The 24996-nt window shown below is 40.7% G+C and overlaps 1 protein-coding gene across 1 annotated transcript in view; it reads left to right on the forward strand.

Annotated features, from left to right (window-relative positions):
- LOC138157527 (long-chain-fatty-acid--CoA ligase ACSBG2-like) overlaps nt 1-24996 on the forward strand; it is a 101734-nt gene continuing 76738 nt past the window's right edge. Inside the window, exons 1-4 of the mRNA XM_069083171.1 lie at nt 1-61; nt 9512-9741; nt 22826-22914; nt 24756-24876. Of these exons, the coding sequence (XP_068939272.1) occupies nt 1-61; nt 9512-9741; nt 22826-22914; nt 24756-24876 (501 nt within the window). The remainder of the gene's footprint in view (nt 62-9511; nt 9742-22825; nt 22915-24755; nt 24877-24996) is intronic.

Below are 24996 nucleotides of genomic sequence, written 5' to 3' on the forward strand. Positions count from 1 at the left end.
ATGCGCAAATTTAGAGAATCTACCCCAAATGTTCACATGGACAATTTGTGCCTGACCTGTGGTAGAGCATTGTGAACTTGTATTGTGATTGGCCACGGTTGGATGCATTGCAACTTGACTCTAACATAGTGATGTCATTTGGGTCCTCTTTGGGAACAAAGGACAACAAGCCAATTCCTGACTGCCCTAATAAGGATAAAGTTATTAGAAGTTACATGTATCATCTTCCCATTTTAACCTTATTGAGTCCCTTATGATTTCTCTTTCATGTTTCCCTTTTTTATCCTTCTGAGACTTGTATTTGAAAATTAAATTTTCTAGTCTACTCTGGTCTTTTTGTTGGAAATGCTCAAAAGTCCTAAATTTCATTGAATATCCTTTTTTTTTTTCCTCCTGAAGGATTCTAATATATTTATTTTTCCCCAATTACATGTAATTATTTTTAACATTTCTTTTTAAAAATTTTGAGTTTCAAATTCTCTCCTTCCCTCCCTTGCCCCTCATTGAGAAGGCAAGCAATTTGACATAGGTTATACATGTGAGGTCATGCCAAACATATTTCCAATATTAGTTATATTGTGAAAGAAAACACAGAACAAAAAAACTAAGAAAAATAGAGTTTTGGGGTGGCTAGGTGGTGCAGTGAATAGAGTACTAGCCCTGGAGTCAGGAGGACCTGAGTTCAAATCTGGCCTCAGACACTTAATACTTACCAGCTGTGTGACCTTGGGCAAGTCACTTAACTCTAATTGCCCTGCCTTCCCCCCTCCAAAAAGCAAAAAAGAAAAATAGAGTTTTAAAAAAGTATGCTTTGATCTGCATCCAGCCTCCGTCAGTTCTTTCTCTGGTGGTGGATAACATTTTTTTAATCATATGTCTTTCAGAAGTGTCTTGGATTGTTGTATTGTTGAGAACAGTTAAGTCCTTCACAGTTGATCATTGTACAATATTGCTGTTACTATGTACAATATTCTTCTGGTTCTGCTCATTTCATAGTAAATTTCTATGGTAAGGATCTTTTTTTTTTTAACGGTTTGCTCTCTTTCCAGACTATTTCTTGACTTTTAACTTTATATTAAAGCCAGACTCTTCTCCCAGTGTAAAGTGGATATAGTCCTAAGCTTCCAGTTTTTTCAGCAGTTAGTTCATTTGCTCTCTCCAGGCCTGTGCTCTGGTCTGTGAGCAATCACAAGCACTCTTTTCTACCCTGCTCCCCTGTGGCAGTAGGACTTGACTCAGGACTGGGACCTAGATCTGTGTATGGACAATGCAACAGAGTACTACAGTCAGTATCAGCAAAGGGACCGCTGTATTCTCCTTCTGATCACTTGTGCAGCCCCCTTACTATCTGTGGACTGAGAGCTCCAGAACCTTTACTGCTGATTCAGTTGCCCTCAAAGCCTGCTGCTATCTTGCTGGGGGCATGTTTACTCTATACTGAGTTCCACTCTCACCCTGGTGGGACAGAATTTTCCTGCCTATTTAAGTTGTCTTGGGCTAGAAAATTGTTTCACCCTGTCCACATGTGGGTCTGCCACTCCAAAATTCACTTCAAGGCCTTACTGAGAGTTGTTTGTAGGGAAATTTGGGAGCACTCAGTCTTTTCTCTGACATCTTGGCTTTACCTTTTCCATTCACCATTTCTGTGACTCCCAAGATTAGAAAACCCTTCCTTAAGCCACCACTTAGTCTTTCCCTGTTAAAATGTAAGCTGCCGTGGGGCAGCCAGGTAGTTCTATACTGATGGAGTTGATTTTTTGAACCAAAGTGTAAAATTTATTCAAATACAACTGTAACCATGTCCATTTGGATGTTCCCTCCAATGATGCAGATAACAACTTATATGTGTCTACCAATTTTGTGTGAATCTTTTTCTTATTCTCCCATAAGTTCAACAGCCAAGACCTTGATCATTTTCTCAGATATCAATAGAGTATTTGGGCTGTCTCCCTGTTGTCCCTTGTCCTCAACACATGACCAGCCCATCTTTTCTAATCATATATTCCCTGACAACCTTTTCTTTTCTTGTTTTCTCTGAATTTGTTCATTGGTTCTAGGTCGATTCTTGTTCATACCCACCCCGATGCTCTTCATTGTCCTCTGATATTAATTTTCAGTTCTTTGGAGACTTATATTTCATATTTTGTCACCATACAGCACCCCTAATATTGATATTAAAAGATAGGTTTTTATTTCCATTTGACTCCAATGTCATTAAATGCAAAGTGCAATTTCCTGAAGGCAGTCCAATCCACTGTCCCCCTTTTGTTCAATTCTGGGTCCAATTCTTATACTATCTATGCTGGTATACATAGTAATGGACAAACAATATAAGTTGACCTTTCTACTGCATGTTATAATCTAGAGTAGTAGACATTATTCATCCATTTTGTCTATTCTGTGTGGATGGACACGCCAATTTTTAAAAAAGATGTCGACAGATCTCAGGAAGTTCTGCAGGGTTGTAGAGTTTGATACAACTATTCAGTAAGTGCTTACCCAGTGCTTATTATGTGCCAGGTACTATGCTAAGCAACTGGATTACAAAGAAAGGCAAAAGACAGTTCCTTCTCTCAAGGAGTTCATAGTCTAATGACAAAGATAACATGCGAACAACTGTGTACAAACAGGACATACAAGATAAATTGAAAATGATCAACAGAGGGAAGGTATTAATATTAAGGCTGAGTTTAAGACATCTATAGGGCATTGAACTCAGTAGGGTCAGTGGTCAGTTGAAGGTGGGAGTCTGGAGGTTAGGAAAGAGGTTAGATCTAGATAGGTAGATTTGAGGATCTGATAATTGAATACGTAGGAGTGATTGAGCTCACCAAGTGAAATAGTATGGGAGAACAGTAGAGGGCCCAGCAATGAGCCTTGGTGATACCTATGGTTAGTGGGCTTCAGCTGAATAACGATCCAGGAAAGGGGAGTGAGTGGGAGGGAAAGAACCAGGACAGAATACTGTCACAAAAGCCAACCTACTGTCATGCACAAATGGAACATTTACTTTATTTAAACTTCTGTATAAAATTATTCTCATCAGTGTTGATGCCATTTCTCTTCCTCATTATCCATTTTTCATCATAAATTACTCATTCGAAGAATTTAGAATTTAGTTGTTTCAACTGTATGCCATATGTCTTCTCATGGTTTTCTCTGCTAGCTTTGGACTAATTCTAATCTTTGCTCTAACGCACCAATGGTCTGACTATACTTGGTTAGCTGGTTCAGACTGACTGCCCACTTGACTAGCACATCTATCTTGTGTGTGTGATATTTATTGCTCATTACTTGCCATGCTTAGTACATGCCAGGTTTGTTCTTGAAGAAAGTATTTGTGAGATAAAAGCATGTTTTTTTTTGTGTAATCTCTACATGTGTCCTCTCTCTTCTCTCTCCGTCTTCCTAACCCATACTTAGTGGTATATTTCTCACCATTTCCACTTATTTCTCATTATGACATTGCAGTTGCTGAGTATCAGAGTGTATGTTAATTTAATTTGGAGAGTCTTTTTCAAGTTCCTAGGGCTTACTAGAATTTTTCAATTTCTTCATGTGGGGGCATATATTGCATTTTTATGGTGATCTTTTTGTAAATATTTATTGTGAGTCATGCAATACAAGATGACTGACTGTCTTGTGAAGTGATATTTCTTCTTTCCTTTAAGTGTATGATAAATACACCAACCCTTTCTGACTCCTTTCTTTGCTTTTACTTCGGAATATGTGTGAGCCATCCTACTACTTGGCTCCAATTTCCCTTTTTCTTCTGGTTTCATTTATAGCAAGAATGTCAAGATTGATATGACTCTTTCTTCTCCCACAGTATGTCAACTTGTTGGCCATTGGACAAGGATCTCACCATTACAGTACAGTACTGTGACGGCCAACTCAACGTTTACAAATGATCTAAAATCTCTTTCCTTCTCAGAACTCTCTTGTCCTCTTTTCCATCATTCTGACACTATTGCTTCAAAAGCAGAAGGGGACCACACAGGGTTGAGGGCTAATGTGTATTTGTCTTTGTTTCATGGGTTGCCATAGTGGAAAAATAAAATTCAACAAGTGGCCAGTCTCCTGAGGATGAGCCTTTCCATCTAGCCAAGTTGATCCTTAGAAAGCAGACTCAGTTTGTGCCAGGACCACATTCCCTATTAAATTTGACGTTATTAGATATGATCAATTATTGTAACCTCTCTAGATCTTTTTTGGATGCTGACTCTGTCATTCAACAATTCAGCAGTCTCTTACAGTCCCTTATGTTTTTTATAAAAATTCTAGGGCTGAGGTCAGAGCCTTGGAGCATTCCTGCTACCTGTAACATCCACCTATTATTTATTTTTCTCTGGGTCTAATCCTCTAGATAGTTTTAAATATATCTGATTTTGTACTATTACCTACCTCACACATTTCCATCTTTCCCACAAGGATAGCATGAGAGATTGTCTAATGCCTTACTAAAATATAACTATACTGTCGACTGTGTTCTCCTGATCCACCCAGTCTCATTATACATTCACCTTTCTGCAATTTAAAGTACAGCCGAAGTGACCTGGGAGAAGATGAAGAGAATTTCTTTTCTGGGGAGACATTAGCAGTTAACTGTAACTAAAAAACCGTGTTTATGAGAATTAACTGATACCTCTGAGAATGTCTGGAAAGACAATATGAGAGATCTGAGGTAACTCATTATGTGGAGAAAACGCTCTTAGATAGATTTGCTCACAAACCCTTCTATAATAATATGCAAAGGAATACAGAGAACATTTGCTGACACTCGGAATTTCATGTGTCTCCAGTGTAATTGTTTTAGACGCAATATCTATAACAGCCACCAGATGGCGGTCCAAGCTCAAGCCACTTGAAGTCACGTTGGTCAACTATCCAAGCTGCTCCAAGGTGTATCTTGCACTGTTCTTTACCAAGTAGGCATACGTGGAATCCAGCTCCTTCCTCCGCCAAGTAATCAGCAACCATTTATTAAGAGCCTTCTATGTGCCGGGCACTGTGGCCAAGGATTTTGGCTTTACAAAAATGAAACCCCTACCCTCAAGGAGGGAGAGGAAGACAATAATAAAACTTATTTCACAGTTGTTTTGAGGATCAGATGAGATCCATAAGGCACTTTGCATACTTTGAAGTGACATATAAATGTTAATTATCATTATTAGTCTATAGGGTAATATATAAATGTATATACAAGGTCATTTGGGGAGAATGCTTTGTACTTCGAGAGTAGGGGTGGTGGGGACAGTAATTAGGGAATTCCCTATGGGAAACAGAGCATTTGAGCTGATCTTTGAAGAAAAAGAAGAACACTCGAGAGATGGAAGTGAGGAAGACTCTCTAGAGATGGAGGTAAGGAAGGAGTACAGCATGAGGGACAGTATATACAAAAGTACACAGAATGGGGGCGGCTAGGTGGTGCAGTGAGTAAAGTGCCAGCCCCAGAGTCGGGAGGACCCGGGATTGGTTCCGGCCTCAGATACTTAACACCTACACAAAAAAAACTGGCCCTGTAACCTTGGGCAAGTTACTTAACCCCAATTGCTTTAAAAAAAAAGTACAGAGAATGGAGATGGAGTATCATATGTAAGGAACAGCAAGGTTCAACCTTGGCTCAACTGCAGAGTTCCTTAAGGGGATTAGTATATAAAATGAGGCTAGAAAGGTATTTTGGAGGCAGGTCATGAAGAGCTTTAAATGCCAAGTGGAAGAGTCTATATTTGCTCCTAAAACTGATAGGGAACCATGACATCTGGCAACTGGACTCAGATGGCTCTGGAGGAGAAAGTGAGGCTGGTAGCCTTGCACAGCTCTCCCTCACTTAAATCCAAGTCAACTGCAAATGATGGCATCATTTCCCGGATGTCATGGTCCTCTTTGAGAACGAAGGACAAACACAACCAAATAAGGGAATGACATGGTTAGACCTATAGGTGCTCTAGGAACACTATTTTAGCAGCTTGTATGGGAGGTAAATTGGAGAGGTGACTTGAGGAAGGACCAAACAGGAGGCCATTGAACTACTCCAAGGCAAGAGGTGATGAGGGTTAAATGAGGAGGGGAATTTTTGAACTAGTCTCTTTGTTGAGTTCAGTTAATGCTAGCTTGCCTGTGGACATTCAGCAAGAGAGTCCAAGGGATCTCTCTCTCTTCTCCACCCTTAGCAGTCATGAAAGTTATAAGCACATGGTATCAAGGACATTTGCTTGTCCAGGTAAGTCTGAGACTAGACCCCAAGTCCTTGGCTGCCTCTTCTGCCTTGTGTTCCTTTCCCTAAACACAGATAGCTAAACAGCTTCCAGAGAGACGAATGATTCCAGCCTTTTTGGCTTCTTTTTGAGTTTGAGTGATCCCAAGTTGGGTGCTGTTTGCCTAGGAAGAGGTGGTTTCCATAAATGCTTTGCAGAGGAGAAGAGTACCACTCCTTCAACTGACAGGACTCAAGAGCCATGGGAGTTGGTCATATGACCAATAAGATGGAGGACCAGGCAATTTCTCTGATCTTCATTCCTTCTCAAACTTCTCTAAAATATGAATTATATGTCACAGGTAAAGCAATTCCAGCTTTCTCCACAGCTTAGTACACCAAGAACCCAAAGAAGGCAAAAACTCAATGAATTAGCAACAGAGAAGATAAATAATCCCTAACCCCTAAAGACAAATAATTGGCAGAATAAAAATAAAATAAAACATGAATTCATGGTGAGAGGTCTCACTGAAGAAACAATAGAGACAATAGCTGACAGAGGATGTAAATACGTGGAAGGGAAGGACAATCTGGAAGAAAAGAAGCAAAATCCAGTAACATTAACAGAAAGAATAATCCTCATGGAGCAAAACATACTGATATCAAGCCCAAGAAATTTAAGGACTACAGTGTGTCACCCAGAAGAACACAGTAAGTAAAAAAAGAACACAACAAAATGTGAACACTCAAATTCAAGAAATAACACAAAAATAATTGTATTTGTAATAATAATTGTAAAAAAATAAAAATAATTGCTTAGAATGCTTGATCACAGAAAAAAAAGTCCCAATTGAAAAAATCCATAGATAATATCTAGAACAAAACAAAATAAAAAAAAAAACTTATACTTGCAAACTCCAAGACATAGGTGAGAAACAACAAATTCTATTAGTGACAAGGCCAAAGATCTTCAAGTATGAAGGAAAGGAAATTTGAATAAAACAAGACTATTCTGCACCCACTGGAAAACACAGGAAGAAACAGAATGTGTTCCAAAGCTCAAGATGCAGCCTAGTGTGACAGATCCTACAAATCTGAATCTAACTATAAACGGAAAAAACACGGACAGTCAGTTTAAAAAAAAGAAAAAGAGGTTTTCAGACCATTTCTAGAAAGAAAACTAGACCTAAAGAAATTATTTACTTCTCAGACACTCCAGGCGATAGAAATACAAGAAGGGTAAATAAATACAGCAGCCAAGAAAAACAAAATAACATCAGGGAGACCATTAAGAGATTTCTTTCTAAATGAGGAGATGAGTGAAAGCAGAGGTCAAATTGAAGTGATGGGGGAGAAATGGGCTTGAAATATGATGGACTAAACCCCACAACACCTTGCCTAAGGGTGGACCAATGGTTTTTTGTCGGACTAAATTACAGAATTGGAGGGTGAATAAAAGGGTAAAGGGAGGATGAATATAGAGGGAAATATGGGATGTAACCTAATCAAGTCAGAGGCTAATGGCCAAGAGAAAATAACTCCTGAAGCCTTCTGGGACGAAGAAAATGAGCAAAGCGGAAAGAGAAGAATTGAAAAGGGGAGGAAATCTTGCTTAAGTTACGGGCTGGACTTACTCTCCCAACCACTGATGAATATTCCCATGTGAGAAAAAAAAAATAAACAGCTATCCTCTCTCTGACTACGACTTTGAAAGGGGACCTGTGTACATGTTCAGCCCCACTACCCCAATTACATTTAATTTTTAAGTTTTACTGGAGTTTTTTTTTTTAACATCTCAGACATTTCCTAATAACCTTATGGAATCCTCTCGTCACAAAGAAAAACAGTTAAGCAAAATCAACTTTATGTAGCAACTGCATCAGACAGTGTTTGCAACATTCTGCATCTGTAGCCTTCCCCCCACCTTTCTACCAAGGTCCTCTGCAACTAAATATTTGTCATTGCCTTTAATCGGAGTTCAGCTGACTTTTAGTGTTGTTCTCATTTAAATTATTGTAAGCAATGTTCATGTTCTGCTTCTTCATTCTCCTCTCTGCAGCAGTTCCTACAAGTTTCCCTCCATTTCTCTGAACTCTTCATGTTTGTCATGCCCCTCTGCCTTCTCTTTTAGGAGGAAGCCAAGCCTAGTCTCTGAATGTGAGTTGGGGTCACTTGTTCATAGCAGAAATACAAAAATTGCCTGTGGTTTTCAAGTGACTGTAAGATTTTCCCAAGTTGTTTTTTTTTCTTTTTAAATAAGCAATTGGGATTAAGTAACTTGCTCAAGGTTACACGGCCAGTTATTTTGTATGGGTGCCAAGTATCTGAGGCCGGAACTGATCCTGGGTCTCCCGAAGCCAGGGCTGGTGCTCTTACTGTGCCACCTGGCTGCCCCGATTCTCCCTAGTTCTAATTCTCGGTCCTTGTTCCTGCCTAGTAGCTTTTGTAGAGATATTTGTAGTCTCTGATCACTTATTATATCAACAAGGCTGCTCTTCCAGGCTTGTGACACGATTCCTCACTTGTTTCTTTCTGCCCAGGTGGTCTGTAGCATACTCTCATAATCATATTACTTTCACTGTCCCTTCCTCAGATATTTTCCCCTTTATGAATTTCTCACATATCTTCTCCTGAGTATATAATGCTACTCTCACCAAGTCTTTTCTTTATCATGTAGTCTTTCTGGATAAAGAACACTCTTCCACAAATGACTGAAGAAGTAACTTTGTGAACACTTGCTATCTGTGGAGTTCTGAAAATGTAACTAAGAAAGCAAGTGGTAATCCCTGCTTACATTCTTGTAGGGTGCTAGTGCCCAGTTTGGAAAATTAAAAGGAAAGTTACTGTCCTTTATTCCATTCCACTTTATTTCATCCTCTCCTCCCTTCCCCCATCCCTCTCCTTTCCTCTCCTCAGTTCTAAATATTATGAGCCCCTTCTAGCTAATGTTGGGGATCGGAGGGGCCCAGGCTTAAGATGGGATTGAGTTTTGGGCCAGATCAAGCTTGATTGAGGACAAGAATTCCAGGAGGTGGTGAGTGAGAGCCCACACCCCATCTATAGGGCATTTTAAGATACTTTAAACAGACATTGTACTTTGCATATATTATCTCTTTTGAGCCTTACAACTACTCTATAAAGTAAATGCTATTCAGGTATTGTCCCCATTTTACAAATGTGGAACCCAAGACTCAGAGATGTCACACAATTAGCAGGTGCCAGAGATGTGATTCAATCCCAGGTCTTTCTGGCTCCAAGTTCAGCAACCAAACCCCTATGCTGAGCTATGCCTCAACCTGCTGACTTCATTCACAGGCACCACCGGTTTCTTCACATCTCACCTCAACGGAGAAGTTATCCTGAGGAAGAACAAGAAAGACCCAGGGAATGAGCCTCCATTAACTATTCACGAGCTGGTGGTAGATACGGCCACAAAGTATTCCAACTTGACTGCTCTGGGGATAAGGAAAATGAAAGAATGGGAAACCATAACCTATATCGAGTATTATGAGTTGTGTCGGAAGGCAGCAAAATCTTTCCTCAAGGTAATGTGGTACCATGTTCTTGGTCACCGTGAATGGGACTTGTTAGCCTTTGATTAGCACACAAGCCACACCAAGGATCACAGACTTTTGAAAATGTGATACTAAAAGGGCCCTTAGAAAAAAATCATCAGGTCTGGGACCGAACTTAGAACATAGAATGTCAGTGCTAGGAAGGATCTTGAAATAAATAAGTGAAATTGGAGTCAGAGGACATGGGCTTTGATGTGTGGGACTGTAGGAAAAGCCATCTCTTCTCTCTAGGACTGATTTTTATCATTAAAAGGAAGGCTATCTAAGAGTTTTTCCTACTTTCAATTCTATAATTCTATGAATATAGACCCTAGAATGTTGGGGCTGGAAGGTCTTTGGAGGTCACCCAGTAATCTAACCCCCTTCTTTTTTTGTGCTTTTTTTTTTGGAGGGCAGTTTGGGGTTGTGACTTGCCCAAGGTCACAGGCTAGTTTTTGTGTTAAGTGTCTGAGGCTAGATTTGAACTCAGGTCCTCCTGACTCCAGGGTGGGTGCTCTATTCACTGTGCCACCTAGCTGCCCCTAAACCCCTTCTTTTTACAGATGAGAAACGAAGGCCCTAAGTCAGGGGGCGTAAATTACCTAAAGTCATAAAATTAGTGCCCAGGTCTCCTGGCCCCCAGTCCAGAATTCTCTACTGTATCTCACCTTGTCCATGTAGATGGTGAAGCCCACTAAGCAGATTGGGGAGCATCCTGAACCCACAGTTTCTGCAGGCCCTACAAGTATGTCTAGGCTCTGGAGCAAGAATGGTCCTTGAATGGCCTCTGAGGTTTATCTTCCTCTAAATTCACGGTCTTTGGCTAGGACTCATGAAAAATTAGGAAGCCCCTTAGGACACTCTAAGTGTCTTATCTTGTTCTGAAGTTATCCTTATTTTCCTTGACCTAAATTTGGGTTAATAAACCCTCTAATGAATGAATTAATGAATCCTCTGATAACACACTGGGGCATGATAGGGATCCAGGACTTTAGAAGTCTGTGACAGTGGAGTATAAATCCTGACCTTACTTAGCTTGAAGGGTTTCACAAAGTGGCCCAGGGTGTGTCTCTAGACTTAAGACTTGTCTTGAAGGACAGCTAGGTGGAGCAGTGAGTAGACCACTGGCCCTAGAGTCAGGAGGGCCTGAGTTCAAATCCGGCCTCAGACACTTAACACACACACACACACACAAAACTAGCTGTGTGACCTTGGGCAAGTCACTTAACCCCAATTGCCTTCCAAAAAAAAGCCAAACAAACCAAAACCAGACTTGTCTTGAGACTGATGGGGCACCCTTCCCTTGCCTTTCCTTCTCTTCCCTTGCTTTCTCTTGCCTCTTTCCTTTCCTTTCCTTTCCTTTCCTAGCCTTCCCTTCCTATTAAATTCAAACAAAAACGTATTATGTAATTAAATGACCCATGTAAGATATTAGGTCATGTGAAAGGCTACAAACACACACACAAATTGCATTCCCCTTGCTCTCAAGTTGCTGACAGCCTCCTAGAGGGCATAGGGAGAATCCACTATTTACACTGAGAAGCATAACAGGAGGCATACTGTGATGGAGGAAAAGGCATGATCCACACCGAATGCTTTGGGAAATATGAGGTGGCGGGGAGGGGGGCGGGGTGAAGGGAGGGCACCTTCAGCCTCAGGGGGATCAGGAAAGACTTTAAGAGGGGTGGCACTGAACTGAGCCTGGTGGAAATGAGGGAGGAGGCGGTTCCTGGCCTGGTGAATGGACTGCCTGAATACAGAGAAGTGGGAAGGTGCCTCTCAGGTTTGGGGAGCAGTGAAAAGTCAAGTCTGCCTGGAGTGGATTCATATAAAATGTGGCCAGAAAGGTAGATTAAAAGCATACTATGGGAATTATCAGCTTACTGCAGGCCATAGGAAAGAACGCTGGATTTGGGGCTCAGAGGAACAGAGTTCAAATTCTACCTCTAAGACTTGTTGTGTGACTCTGGGCATGGTGCTTATCTTCTGTAGAGAAGAGGACTTCCAGTGTCCAGAAGCTGTGAGTGACTCTGTGCTATATGTACTCTCTGAGCTTGAGGTTACTTCCCCCTGGAACCTCTATGTGCTAGTAGAAGAGTGTGTCACAGACTTTTAGGGAGGATGCTTTGTGCCAGCTTTTTATTGTACCACCTTACCCCTTTCTAAAAGCTACTTGAGGCTAGCTGATGGAATGATAACCTTGGTAGGAAACACACTGATAGGGGCTCAAGTCAATGGCATCAGAGAATTATCACTGACCCTTCAGAATTACCCCTAGAAACATTTTATAGGTAGATGTAGCCAAGCTCTGAGGACCTGACTGGTCAGTGGGCATGATAGTTGAGATAAGGATCCTTAGAATTTATCTGGGTTATGCTATAATCCTTATCTCAATATCTTACACATATGTTAAACTCAATTGTCCAACCAAACCCCTATTATTTTCCCAAAACCTATCCTTCCCCCAAATTTGAGGGCACTACCCTCCTTCCTGTCACTCAGGTTCTCAAGAGGTCATTGGTTAGTGGTCTCTAATAGAGTAATTTCAATAAAGTGATGGAATCAGTAGGCAGATTGTATGGGTTAAGGAACAAGTGGAAAGAGAGGCAATGCAGGAAGTCAGTGCAGATTACTTTTCAAAAATAGTTAGCAGTGGGGTGGCTAGGTGGTGCCGTGAGTAAAACTCTGGCCCCGGAGTTGGGAGGACCTGAGTTCGGTTCTGGCCTCAGACATTTAACACACACACACAAAAACTAGCTGCGTAACCCTAGGCAAGTTACTTAACCCCAATTGCCCACCAAAAAGGCCAAAATAGAGGCATGAGAAGGAGATATAGAACAATAACTTGAGACAATGCACTGGGTCAGTGCAAAGGGGTTTGGTGTTTTTTAGAATAGGGAAATGTGAGAGATGGCATGTTATAGTGCAGTGGTCTTCCAAGTGGGATATATATACCCTGCTTAACTAAACTAACTCTCTCAAAATGGACACATTGGCTTAAAAGGAATTCTGCAAAAAAAACCCAATTTGGCAGTATTATTGCTACAACAAGCCTGACCAAAGAAAAAGAGAATTGCAGACCTGAAAAACTTCCTGTTCCCTCTTCTATCTCTTTAACAGCCACAGTAGAAGTAAAAACAATTACAATCTAGCCTAAATTGATAAATCTGCCCCCTCATCCTCCATATTGAAATTGTCAAGATTATTTGAAATATAGATTTGCATGCACTCTTGTTAAGGATCAATCTTGCTCAAGAGTTAAATGGGCAAAACCAAGAGAACAACTTATACTACAATAACAACATTTTAAAAAGAAGCAATTTTGAAAGATGCAAAAACCAATCAAAACAATAAACAACTACGATTCCAGAAGACACATGCTGAAGAGTGTTGCTCAATTCCTGACAGAAAGCAGATGGAATCAAGACGCATAATGAAATACACATTTTTGGATGTGGACAATGTAGAAATTTGTTTTGCTGGACTATATATATTTGTCCCAAGAGTTTTGCTTCCCTCCCCTCCAATGGGAGAGAAAGGTGAGGGGAGAAAAAATGAATGCTTGTTAAGTGAATAAAAATTAAAAATTAATTAAAAAAAAAAGGATGAACCTTGAGGGGCAGAGGCAAGATGGTGGATTAGGGGCAAATACCCATCTATATTCTCCCAACATTCCCTTTCAAACAAATTCAAAATAACACCCCAAATCAAATTTTGGTGTGGCAAAGCCAACAAAGAGTTGGGGTGAGAAGTCTGTATCTTTGGGGGTGGAGTCCTGTCCAGACCCCATACATACTGTGGTGGTAATAGCAGCTTTTCCAGCAGCAGCTTTGGGAGCTCTTAGCTAAGAGACAGGAAGAGGCTCAGGCAATTGGTCAGAAAGAAATTACAGGGGACCCTTTGCTGGCATCAGGTACATTTGATGTTGATTATAAATCTATTGCTCATAAGAAATTCTGGGTTGCAGTTTCAGGGTAGAGAGGAACACTGATGGTTAGTCACAAGCAAAGAGGAATGCCAACACTTGTGATTTTAGTGGACCATGAGTCCTTCTTAGGTAAAAACCAGAGTATAGGCCAGGAGAGCACTGACCACACCTCTCCCAGGATCACACCACCTTGGAAGCACCAAAAACTTGTGGACTTCTAGAACTAGCTATAATGTTAAGAGAGTATGACGATCTTCCCTGCCCAGTAATAGGCACATAGAGCTCTGGCCTAGAGCTAATTAGGATCTGGGCTATAGGGAATTTCCAATTAAGTGCTGGGGCCTGAAGATTTTCAAGCTCCTTGGCACTCAGTCAATCAGATGTCGAGTCTTTGTTATATATTCTGGGAGGTTAGTATTTTGCTTTGGGGGTTCACTCACGAGAAGGATCTTTTGATTTCCTGGTTGAGACTCTGAGTGGCTGTATGTTCAGAGCCTCCTGACTGCTCAGACTTCTGTGCTCTCTCAATCCAGTGATGTGTGTAAAGTGTATAGCAATATTGCTATGTTCATACAGCAAGTATCCTGTCTGTTGGTCTTTGTGCTAATTTCTCTGCTTGTATTTTCTCCATGTTCAAAATTTTCTCATTTTCTTCCATGTGTTAACCTTTCCCCTGCACTAGGAACGTAATTAAAAGAAGATTATTGACCCCTTACACATTGTTTTCCTTTAAAAAAAAAGCAGATCAAAGAATCTGTGCTAAGAGGCCATCCTGGGTGTTCTAGGGTGCTTGCGCTAGCTCTGAAAATAGCAGCATGATAAATCCTGAAGTGCCTCCCCATCCCCAGGTAAGCAGAACCCAACTTTAACATAAAGTTCAAAGTCAAGAAATGTCTGGGAAAATAAGAAAACAACAAAAAAGAATATGACCATAAAAAGTTAATATGATGGTGGAGAAAACCAAGATATAAACTCAGAAAAAGACAACAACAGGAAAATAGCTATACATAAAGCCTCAAAGAAAAAAAATGCTAACTGGACCCAAGCCCAATAGCAATTCCTGGAAAAGCTAAAGAAAGAGATGAATGGTAGAGAAAAGATTTGGAAAAAATGAGTGATGCAAGAAAATTATGAAAAGAGAACTAACTAAAAGCTTGGTAGCAGAAGCACAAAAAATACTGAAGCAAATAATACCTTAAAAAACAGAATTGGTTTAATAGTAAAAAAAAGGTACAAAAGTTTACTAAAGAAAAGAATTCCTTAAAAATGAGAATTGAGCAAGTGAAAGCTAATGACTCCACGAGACTTCAAGAAACAATAAAGCAAAGTAAAAAGAATGAAAAAAAATTGAAGAAAATATAGCATATCTCATTGGAAAAAGAACTGAACTGGAAAAACAGAGAAGAGATAATTTAAGAATTATTAGACTACATGAAAGCCATGATAAAAAACAGCCAAAACATCTATTTCAAGAAATTATCAAGGAAAATTTCCCCAATATATTAGATCCAGGGGATAAAATAGAAATGGAAATAATCCCCCCATCACCTCCTGAAAGAGATCCCAAAACAAAAACTCCCAGGAATATATATTATAGCCAAATTCCAGAACTTCCCTGGTCAAAAAGAAAATACTTTAAGGAACTAGAAAGAAATAATTCAGATACTGTGGAGCTACAGTTAGGATCACACAAGATTTAATGATGCAGAGGAGCTAGGATTACAACCAAGAATTATCTACCCAGCAAGACTAAGTAATCCTTCAGGAGGAAAATGGATATTTAATGAAATTGAGGACTTTCAAGCATTCCTGATGAAAAGACAAGAACTGAATAGAAAATTTGACATTCAAACAGAAGAATCAAGAGAAGCATAAAAAGGTAACATCAAAGAGCAATCCTAAGAGACTTAATAAAGTTAAACTGTTTACATTCCTATGGAAAGATGACACATGTAACTCCCAAGAACTGTTTTATTATTAGGGCAGTTAAAAGGAGTTTACATAGACAGAAGCAAGGGTGTAGTGGGTTATGTTGGATTGATCTCCCTCAAAAAATGAAGAGGTAAGAAAGAGGAATGCAGTGGGAGAAGGGGGGAGAGGCAGAATGGGGAAACTTGTCTCACGTTACATATGTACACAAGGAAGAGATTTTATAATTGAGGGGAGGGGGGTGGAGTCAAGATGGCGGAGTAGAAGCATGACCTCCCCTCAGCTCAGGCTTCCACCTTCCCCGATCCATGTAAAAAGGGGACTCTAAACAAACTTTGGAGCTGCAGAACCCACAAAATGACACAGAGAAGCTAACCTCCCGCTGAGGACATCCCTGCAGGGCTCTGGGAGCCGAGCCCAGCCCCACACCAAGGCTTTGGCCCCAGGGTGGGTCTGACCAGCTGCTGGCTGGAGGGACTCCAAATCAGCAGCAGTTGTGGCCTTTTCCAAATTCATCAACACACAGATGTGAAGGACAAAGTGAGAGGTCAGTGCAGGCTGGACTTTGGGACCCAGTAAGTGGGAGTGCGTGGCTTTTGTCCCCGGGGTGAGAAGCCGCTGAGACACCAGCACAGCCAGCCAGCTCCATGTGGCAGCTTCAGCTCCAGGCCTGCAGAGTGTAAGGGAACCAAGCACCAGTCTGAGGGGTAATCGCTCTTGCTTTAACCTGCTTGGATCTGGATTGCAGTCTAGGGTGGAGGTCCTGGGGTGTATGTCCAGCTTGCCAGAGCGTGTGGAGGCTTCAGAGAGGGCACCCATCTAATACCTCCAGTATGGCAACTGAGAAAACCTCAGCGTTTGGGATGAAAGCTCTCCTGTCTGGTGGCAGGAGTCCTACTGTGGCAAAAAGCCCAGGGGTCAAGTGACTGAGGGGCGACATGACCAGGAAAAGGAAACAAAGCAGACAGAAGATTCCAACATTACACTCCTGTTTTGGGGACAAAAAGGAGCAAAGCATGGAACGGGAGGAAGACAGTGAAGTCAGAACTCCTGCACCAAAAGCTTCAAAGGAAAATACGAGCTGGTTACAGGCCATAGAGGATCTTAAGAAGCAGATAAGAGAAGTGGAGGAAAAATTGGGAAGAGAAATGAGAATGATGCAAGAAAATTATGAAATGAGAGTCAACAGCCTGACAGAGGAAAATAACACTTTAAAAAACAGACCGACTCAAATGGCAAAAGAGGCTCAAAAAGGCAATAAGGAGAAGAATGCCTTAAAAAGCCAAATTTGCCAGATGGAAAAAGAATCTCAAAAGCTCACTGAGGAGAATCATTGCTTCAGAATTAGATTGGAGCAAATGGAAGCTAATGACTTTATGAGAAATCAAGATGCTGTTAAACAGATCCAAACAAATGAAAGAATAGAAGGCAATGTGAAATATCTCATGGGAAAAACCACTGACCTGGAAAATAGATCCAGGAGAGAGAATTTAAAAATTATTGGACTACCTGAAAGCCATGATCAAAGTAAGAACCTAGAAATCATCTTCCAGGAAGTTCTCAAAGAAAACTGCCCTGATGTTTTAGTACCAGAGGGCAAAATAGAGGTTGAAAGAATCCACCGATTACCTCCTGAAAAAGATCCCCAAAAGAAAACTCCTAGGAATATTATAGCCAGGTTCCGGAATTCCCAGATTAAGGAGAGAATATTACAAGCAGCCAGGAAGAAACAATTTGAATATTGTGGAAACACAATCAGGATAACCCAGGATCTGGCAGCTTCTACACTGAGGGATCGAAGGGCTCGAATATGATATTCCAGAGGTCAAAGGAGCTGGGATTAAAACCAAGAATCACCCACCCAGCAAAACTGAATATCATGTTTCAGGGGAAAATATGGTCATTCAGTGGAATGGAAGACTTTCAAGCATTCTTGCTGAAAAAACCAGAGTTGAACAGAAAATTTGACATTCAGATACAAGAAGCAAGAGAAGCATGAGAAGGTAAACAGGGGAAAGAAACCATAAGGAACTTATCAATTGTAACTTATGAAACTTTTCTCAGTAGTTGAAGGGAATATAAATATATATATATATATATGTCTATATATGGGGGTATATTGGCATATGAATACATATGTGAATGTGTGTATATATGTTTACAGGTATAGATAGATAGAGGGCACAGGACCAATTTAACAGGAAGGGATGATACTTAAAAGGTGAAATTAAGAGGTGAGAGAGGAATATAATGAGAGGAGATGGGGAGAGACAGATTGGGGTAAACTATCTCATACAGAAGAGTCAAGGGAAAATGGTTACAATGGAGGGGAAGAATAGGAAGGCAAAAGGGAATGGGTCAACTTTATTCCCATTGAATTTGGCTTGGGGACGGAATGAAATACACACTAAATAGGGGATCTCACCCTCCAGGAGAGTAAGGGGGAAGGGGATGAGAGGGTGGATGATGGAAGGGAGGGCAGGCTGGAGGGGAGGGAAGTTGAAAGCAGCCACTTTTGAAAAGGGATGGGATCAAAGTAGAGAACAGAATGAGTGGGAGGTGGGATAGGAGGGAGGGAAATATAGTCAGTCTTTTACAATATATCTACTATGTTATTGTTTTGCATTAGCCAGACATGTACAACCTATACTGAACTGCTTATCTTCCCAGTAAGGGTGGGTAACAAGGGAGGAAGGGAATGAATCTGGAATTCAAAGTTTTAAAATCAAATATTCATATATATATATTATTATTAATACTATTTTACATTTAATTGGGAAATAAGATATGCAGGCACTGGGGCATAGAGATCCACTGGAAAAATCAAAAAGGGTATGGGAGAAAATATGGGAGAGAGCAGATTGGAGGAGGGGATATACTGTGGGACTGCTATTTTGGGGCGGTGGTTAGGGGGAAAATGGGAAGAAAATTTGTAACTCAAAATCTGGCGGAAATGAATGATGTAAATCAGAAGTTAATAAAGCATTTGGAAAAAAAATAAAAATAAAAAATATAATTGAGGGGAAAATGGAGGTGGGTGGGTGATGCTTGAACCTCTCTTTCATCAGAATTGGTTCAAAGAGGCAAGAATAAATGTATATATGTATATAAGTGTATATACATATATGTATATAAGTGTATATACATATGTACACATATGTATGTATATCCACAAACACACATTCGATTGTATATAGAAATATAACTTGCCCAATGGAGAAATAAGAGGTGGAGGGGATAAAAGAAAGGAAGGAAATGATTAAAAGGGAGGGCAGAGCAAGGGGAGCAGTGTCAGAAACAAAATAAGATGTAATGGAATGATCTCACCCATAAAATGGAAGCACATAACAGAATGGATTAAAAACCAGAGTCCAGCAATAAGTTTTCAATAAGAGACACACTTGAAACAGAAAGGCAAACAGTTAAAATAAGAACTGGAGCAGAATCTAATATGCTTCCGTTAAAGTTAAAAATAAAAAAGACAAGAGGTAGCAATCATGAGCTCAGGTCAAGCAAAAACAAAAACAAATAGAAGAGACAATCAGGGAAACAGCATTTTGCTAAAAGGTACCATAGACAACGAAGCAATATAAAAAAAAAATTTACAGCAAGCTTCTCTGATACAGTCCCCATTTCTCAAATATTTACTAAACATAGAACTAAATCCTATCTATAAAAATGAGAGTCATTCCCCAACTGATAAATGGTCTAAGGATATAAACAGGCAGTTTTTAGAAGAAAAAATCAAAGCTATCGATAGTCATATGAGAAAATGCTCTAAATCATTATTGATTAGAGAAATGCAAATTAAAACAACTCTGAGGTACCACCTCACACTCATCAGAAATTACAAATGCTGGAGGGGATGAGGGGAAGATAGGTACACTAATGAATTGCCGGTTTAGTCTGAATTAGTCCAACCATTCTGGAAAATAATTTGGAACTGGGCCAAAGAGCATACCCTAAAAATAGCAAATGGTGCTATACATAAATACATGCATATGTAAAACTGTGCATATCCTTTGACCCAGCAATACTACCACTAAGTCTGTATCTCAAAAAGATCCAAGAAAAAGGAAAAGGACCTATATGTACAAAAGTATCCACAGTGACTCTTTTTCAAGGTAGCAAAAAAGTAGGAATTGAAGTAATGTTTATCAACTGGGGAATGGCTGAAGAAGTTGTGGTATATGATTGTGATGGAGCACTATTGTGCCATAAAAAAATGAGGGAGGTTTTAGAAAAATATGGCAAGAATTATATGAACTGATGCAAAGGGAAGTGAGCAGAACCAGGAGATCATTGCGCACAGTAACAACAATGTTGTAATGATGATCAACTGTGAAAGACTTGACTACTCTGATAAGTACAACGATCCAAGATAATTTCAAAGGACTCATGATAAAAAAATTGTGTGTATATGCATATATACACATATGTGTATATATATTTATATGTGTATAATCTATCTCCAGAGCGAGAACTGATAAATTCTGAGCACAAAGTGAAATATAATTTTCCACTTTATTTTTCTTGCTTTTTTAAAAAATATGGCTAATATGGAAATGTTTTACATGATTTAACATGTATAATTGATATCCTATTACTTGCCTTCTCAGTGGGTGGGGGAGGATGTGAGACGGAGGGAGACAATTTAGAACATAGAATTGGAAAATAAAAACATGCTCAAAATAAACAAATAATAAATTGAAAATAAATTTAAAAAAAAGATAAACCTTGCCCTAAGAGTTAATGTATCTTGAAGTACTAATTCATGAAAGTATGAGTGATTACTAAGACATTTAAAAACAAAACTTTGTTGCTGAAAACAATGTGGCTCACCTATGAAAACATTCATGTCTGAACACTTTAAAAACTTGGAAACAGACTTTTCCGACTGGTTCAGAAACTTCTAAACAAAGAGTTTCAGTGGGTTTTGAATCCACTTGGATTCTTGCGTCTCTTTGAGATTTCTTTCAAACTAAATTCAACTTAGAAACAGACCCTTGAATTGCTGTTTCCAAAGGAAGGGGTGGGAGATGGAAGGATGCAAGTATTTATTAAGAGCCTACTATGTGCCGGCCATTGTGCTAAATTTTACAGTTGGAGAATCTGAGGCAGACAGAGGTGAAGTGATGCTATCCCTTATTCCACTTAGTAATATTAAGCCAAGGATTGAACAAATAAGGAAACATTTAATCATATTGCCATAATTTAACAATGATTTGTCATAGTTTTAGTGAGAGCAAAAAGGTTTTTGTGGTATTATGTAAAAATAATTACTTAAAGTATATTGATTTGATTTTTATCTCATCCCTTTTAAATGTCTATATGCATATTTTATAATGTAAATAATATGTTAGTACATGTATATAACTTACACATAGTGAATATGCATGTATTTGGGGGGACATGCTCATTGTTACTGATGTGGACTGGAGCAAAGAAGGAAGGGATGGGTGGAGCTATTGAGGTTTTGAGGTGTAGGGGAGGAGAATTGGAAAGTTGAGCACATAAGGCCTTGATTTTCTCAGTAAAGTTGAAGGTGAACACATCTGATGAAGAGAAGAAAGGGAGAGGAAAAGGAAGGAAAAGAAGGGAACACCATTTTACAGTTGAAGAAACTGAGGCAGGTAGAGATTGAGTGACTTGCCCACGGTCACAAGCTAGTAAGTGTCTGAGGCTAGATTTGACCTCAGGTCTTCCTGATTCCAGGCTCAGTGCTGTCTCCATTGTGCCTCTTAGTTGTGGGGAGCCTCACTCGGGCAGCACTTGGGGCTTGAGGAGAAAGGAAGGGAAGACTGTATGAAAGGGAGTCAATTGAAGAGAAGTAAAAAAAGATTACCAATGATTAAGAGTTAATCATCACCCTTAGTGAACCTAGGTTCAAATCCTGCCTCTCCAACCATGTGACTATGAAGAAGTGACAAGTAATTCTCTCTGAGCCTCAGTTTCCCCATCAGTATGTATTACTAGAACAGAATGTTACATGTAAAATGAGAATCAAAGAAGATGATTTCTAAGGTCCCTCCCAGCTCTAAATCTTAGCTTCTCCAAGTGGACAGAGTGAGGAGGGAGGGCAGGGGCAGGGCTGAACCTGGCAGCACAGGGTGAGACTTTTAACCAAGGAACAAATGGAACGCTTGTTAGTTGAGATGATACCCAATCAATTACAATTACAATTGTGATAATAAATTCCAGTTAGCTAGTGAGAATGAAAACCACATTGTCAGAATAGGAAAGGCTCTTGGGGAATATCTAGTCCAATACCCTCATTTTACAGATTTTGATTTGCCTTTGATTGCTTGAAAACAACTCTTATGTCCTCCATAAGTCTTCTCTTCTCTAGGCTACAAATCCCTAGTTCCTTTAACTAGCCCTCACATAGGAACATAGAATTTAGATATGGAAAGATCTTTAGAGGTCAACTGGTCCAACACTTTCCTTTGAGGAAATCAAAGCCCACACTCCAATTCAGACTCAAAACCATTTACCAATGGCTAACTTAAATGACTTATCCAACATTACAGAGGTAATGACAGAGCCAGGGGTCTTGAGGCTTTCCATCACTCTGGTTGGCTTTCACGAAACATGGCAGGTAGACCGTATATCCCAAGGTGTGGTCTGACCAGGGCAAAGGGTAGCAGGGCTCTCACTTCCTCCTATGCTTCCCATTCATTATTATCCCCACCCACACTATCTTTGTGGTTATAAACCCTTCATTTAAGTCTTTGCCAGATACTCCACTGGGGCATGGATGGGACCCAGTTCTCTTGGAGGCTATTTCAACTGAGGCTTCTGCTCTGACAGAGTTTTCCAAGGCTGGCAAGGCTTACGCTATAAGCTTGTCAATTCTAGGGAAACGTCTGCCAACCCACCTTAATTCTAGCCCCTATCTTCTGGAGACGGTCTCCCGTTTGTCCTGTCTGCAGCTTGCTGGTGCACGCTCATCTGCGTGTTGTCTCTCCCATTAGCTTCTGAGAGCAGGACTGTCTTTTACCTTTCTTTGTATTACCATATTGTCACATCGCCTCCCGTTGGCTTGGAACCTTTGGAAAGAGCCCCCACACCGATGAGATTATGTGTCCCTGAAGAAATGAAATATTAGTGGTGTTTGCAGTTTCCCCAAGTGGAGCATGTGCTGGTCTTGCTTGATGCACATTCTGCGTAGATAATCAGGCACCTGAGAAGAGTAGAACTATTTTTGTGTTTCCACAGCTTGGCCTCGAGCGCTTTCACGGTGTGGGGATCCTGGGCAATAATAGCATTGAGTGGCTCATTGCTCACATTGCCAGCATTTTTGCCGGGTAAGGAGGAAGATGGGCTCAGTTCAGGGATGTTTTGTCTGGTTGTAGCACGCACGCACAGTGAGCTAGCGCTGGGGATGGGATGGGGGCGGTGGGGGTGGGGGCAAGACCTTTGAAGTCACCTAGTCCAACTCCCTTATTTTACAGATGGGAAAATCTAGGCCCCAACAGGGGAATTAACTTGCCCAAGGTCACATCACTTGTAAGTAGCAGAGAGGGGTCTTGTACCTCGATCTCCCTTTCTTTCAGATGCTCTTCCCCTCATACTAGGTGGGTGGTGTTGGGATTGAATTTTTGTTTTCTTTCAGTAATAGTAAAACCAGTTTGGGACTCTTAAGAGCCCAATCATCAGCTGGATTTGGCCCTCTCTTCAGGTGGCCGGGGAGGGTCTATGATGACTGTGCATTCACCGAAGGGCAGTAATGTACAGTAGGAAAGAACCCAGGACTTGGAACCAAGGATTTGAGTCCTGGCATCAATAATTATTAGCTGTGTGACTTTGGGCAAATGTCTTCCCCTCTTTGGGCCTATCTCCTCCTCAGTAAAGTGAGGATAGTAATACTTTCATTCTTTTCCTTGAAGAGTCGTTGGGGGTGAAGTGCTTTGTAAACTGTGAAGTGTTAGAGAAGCCCAGATTCTTAGTGGCAAGCAACTGATAGGAGAGGGTGGCATTTCTAAGGACCAGGTCTGACCACGGTGACTTGGCTTTCTACCTTGGCTTTGGAGCAGCCTGAATCTAGAGCCCCTGAATCCAAGCTCAAATGCCAAGTTCTTTCCCTAAGCACATGCTGTCTTGGGGTCAGAAGAAATGCTCCCAATTCAATTCAGTGACCATTTACCAAGTGTCTCCTATGTGCGTCATGTCAAAGGTGAGCGGCCATACTCCTCCTAGGCTCTGCACTGTTAGGATTTGAGGGGGGTAAGCAGAAGGAAGAGAGGACTGGACATTAGGCCATAGAAGGGCTGGTTGAAAGAACTGGGGAGAGTTATCTTAGAGAAGAGACTTAGAGGGACATGAGTAGTAAGCATTTGAATGGCTATCTTGGAGACAGGAGATTAGACTTGTCCTGCTTGGTCCCAGAGAGCAGAACTAGGAAAACTGGAGGAGAGGGGAAGTTACAGAGAGGCTTATTTTGAGTAGGTAGAATAGCGAGCATTTCTATTGTCCTTTAAGGTTTACAAAGCACTTTACAAATATCTCACTTTGTCCTCACCACATCTCTGGAAGTTAGATGCTATTTCCCATTTTGGAGATGGGGAAACTGAGGCAGGTAGTGGTTAAGTGACTTGCTGGGGATCACACAGCTAGTAAAGTGTCTGAGGCTGGATTTGAACTCAGGCCTTCCCCAATCCGGATCCAGCGCTCTATTCTTGTACAACTTGGCTGCTTACAGGAAAACAAACAAACAACTTCCCCAATAATGGGAACTCTCTGAAAGTGAAATGGTTTGCCTCAGAAGACAGTGAGCTCTCCATCACTGGAGGACCCCAAAGAGAGGCTGGAGGGACTGATATTGGGGAGAGGGGATGGGGCACAGGGGAGAATAGATGTTCTGGAAGGTACCATTTACCATTCTCTGATCCTGGGAGAAGAGAAGGTGCAACAACTCTGCTCACAGAAGACTTGGATTCAAATCTTGCCTCCAGTGATAACTATCTGTATGACCTTGGGCAAATCACTCCTCTTCCCTAGGCCTTAGTTTCCTCAATTGTAAATGAGGGGAATGGGACTAGATGACTACTGTGATTCCTTCCTGTGATCCTATAATTGGGAAATAAATGCTTGGACAATCTCTGGCTTCTTGGCTTCTTCCTTCATGTCTCATTCTTTTTGCTTTCAGAGGCATTTCTGTGGGCATTTTCCCCCAAAACTCTGCCCAAACCTGCCGGTTCATAGCTGACAACTCCGAGGCTAACATCATTATTGTGGAGAATGATTGGCATCTTCAGAAAATCCTCAAGGTAACCTTCTCCTTCGCAGAGAAGGGAGCCAGACATGGCAGCAGGTCCTGCTAAAATTAGGAATTGAGGCTCCTGGTCTCTTCCTGGAACTGAGTCCAAGGTGATGTGATTGATGCACCC

Source organism: Petaurus breviceps, unplaced genomic scaffold (genome assembly GCF_028583685.1).
Source record: "Petaurus breviceps papuanus isolate PSGF00001 unplaced genomic scaffold, PetGlider_PUasm1.0 172, whole genome shotgun sequence".
NCBI classification, from domain to species: Eukaryota; Metazoa; Chordata; class Mammalia; order Diprotodontia; family Petauridae; genus Petaurus; species Petaurus breviceps.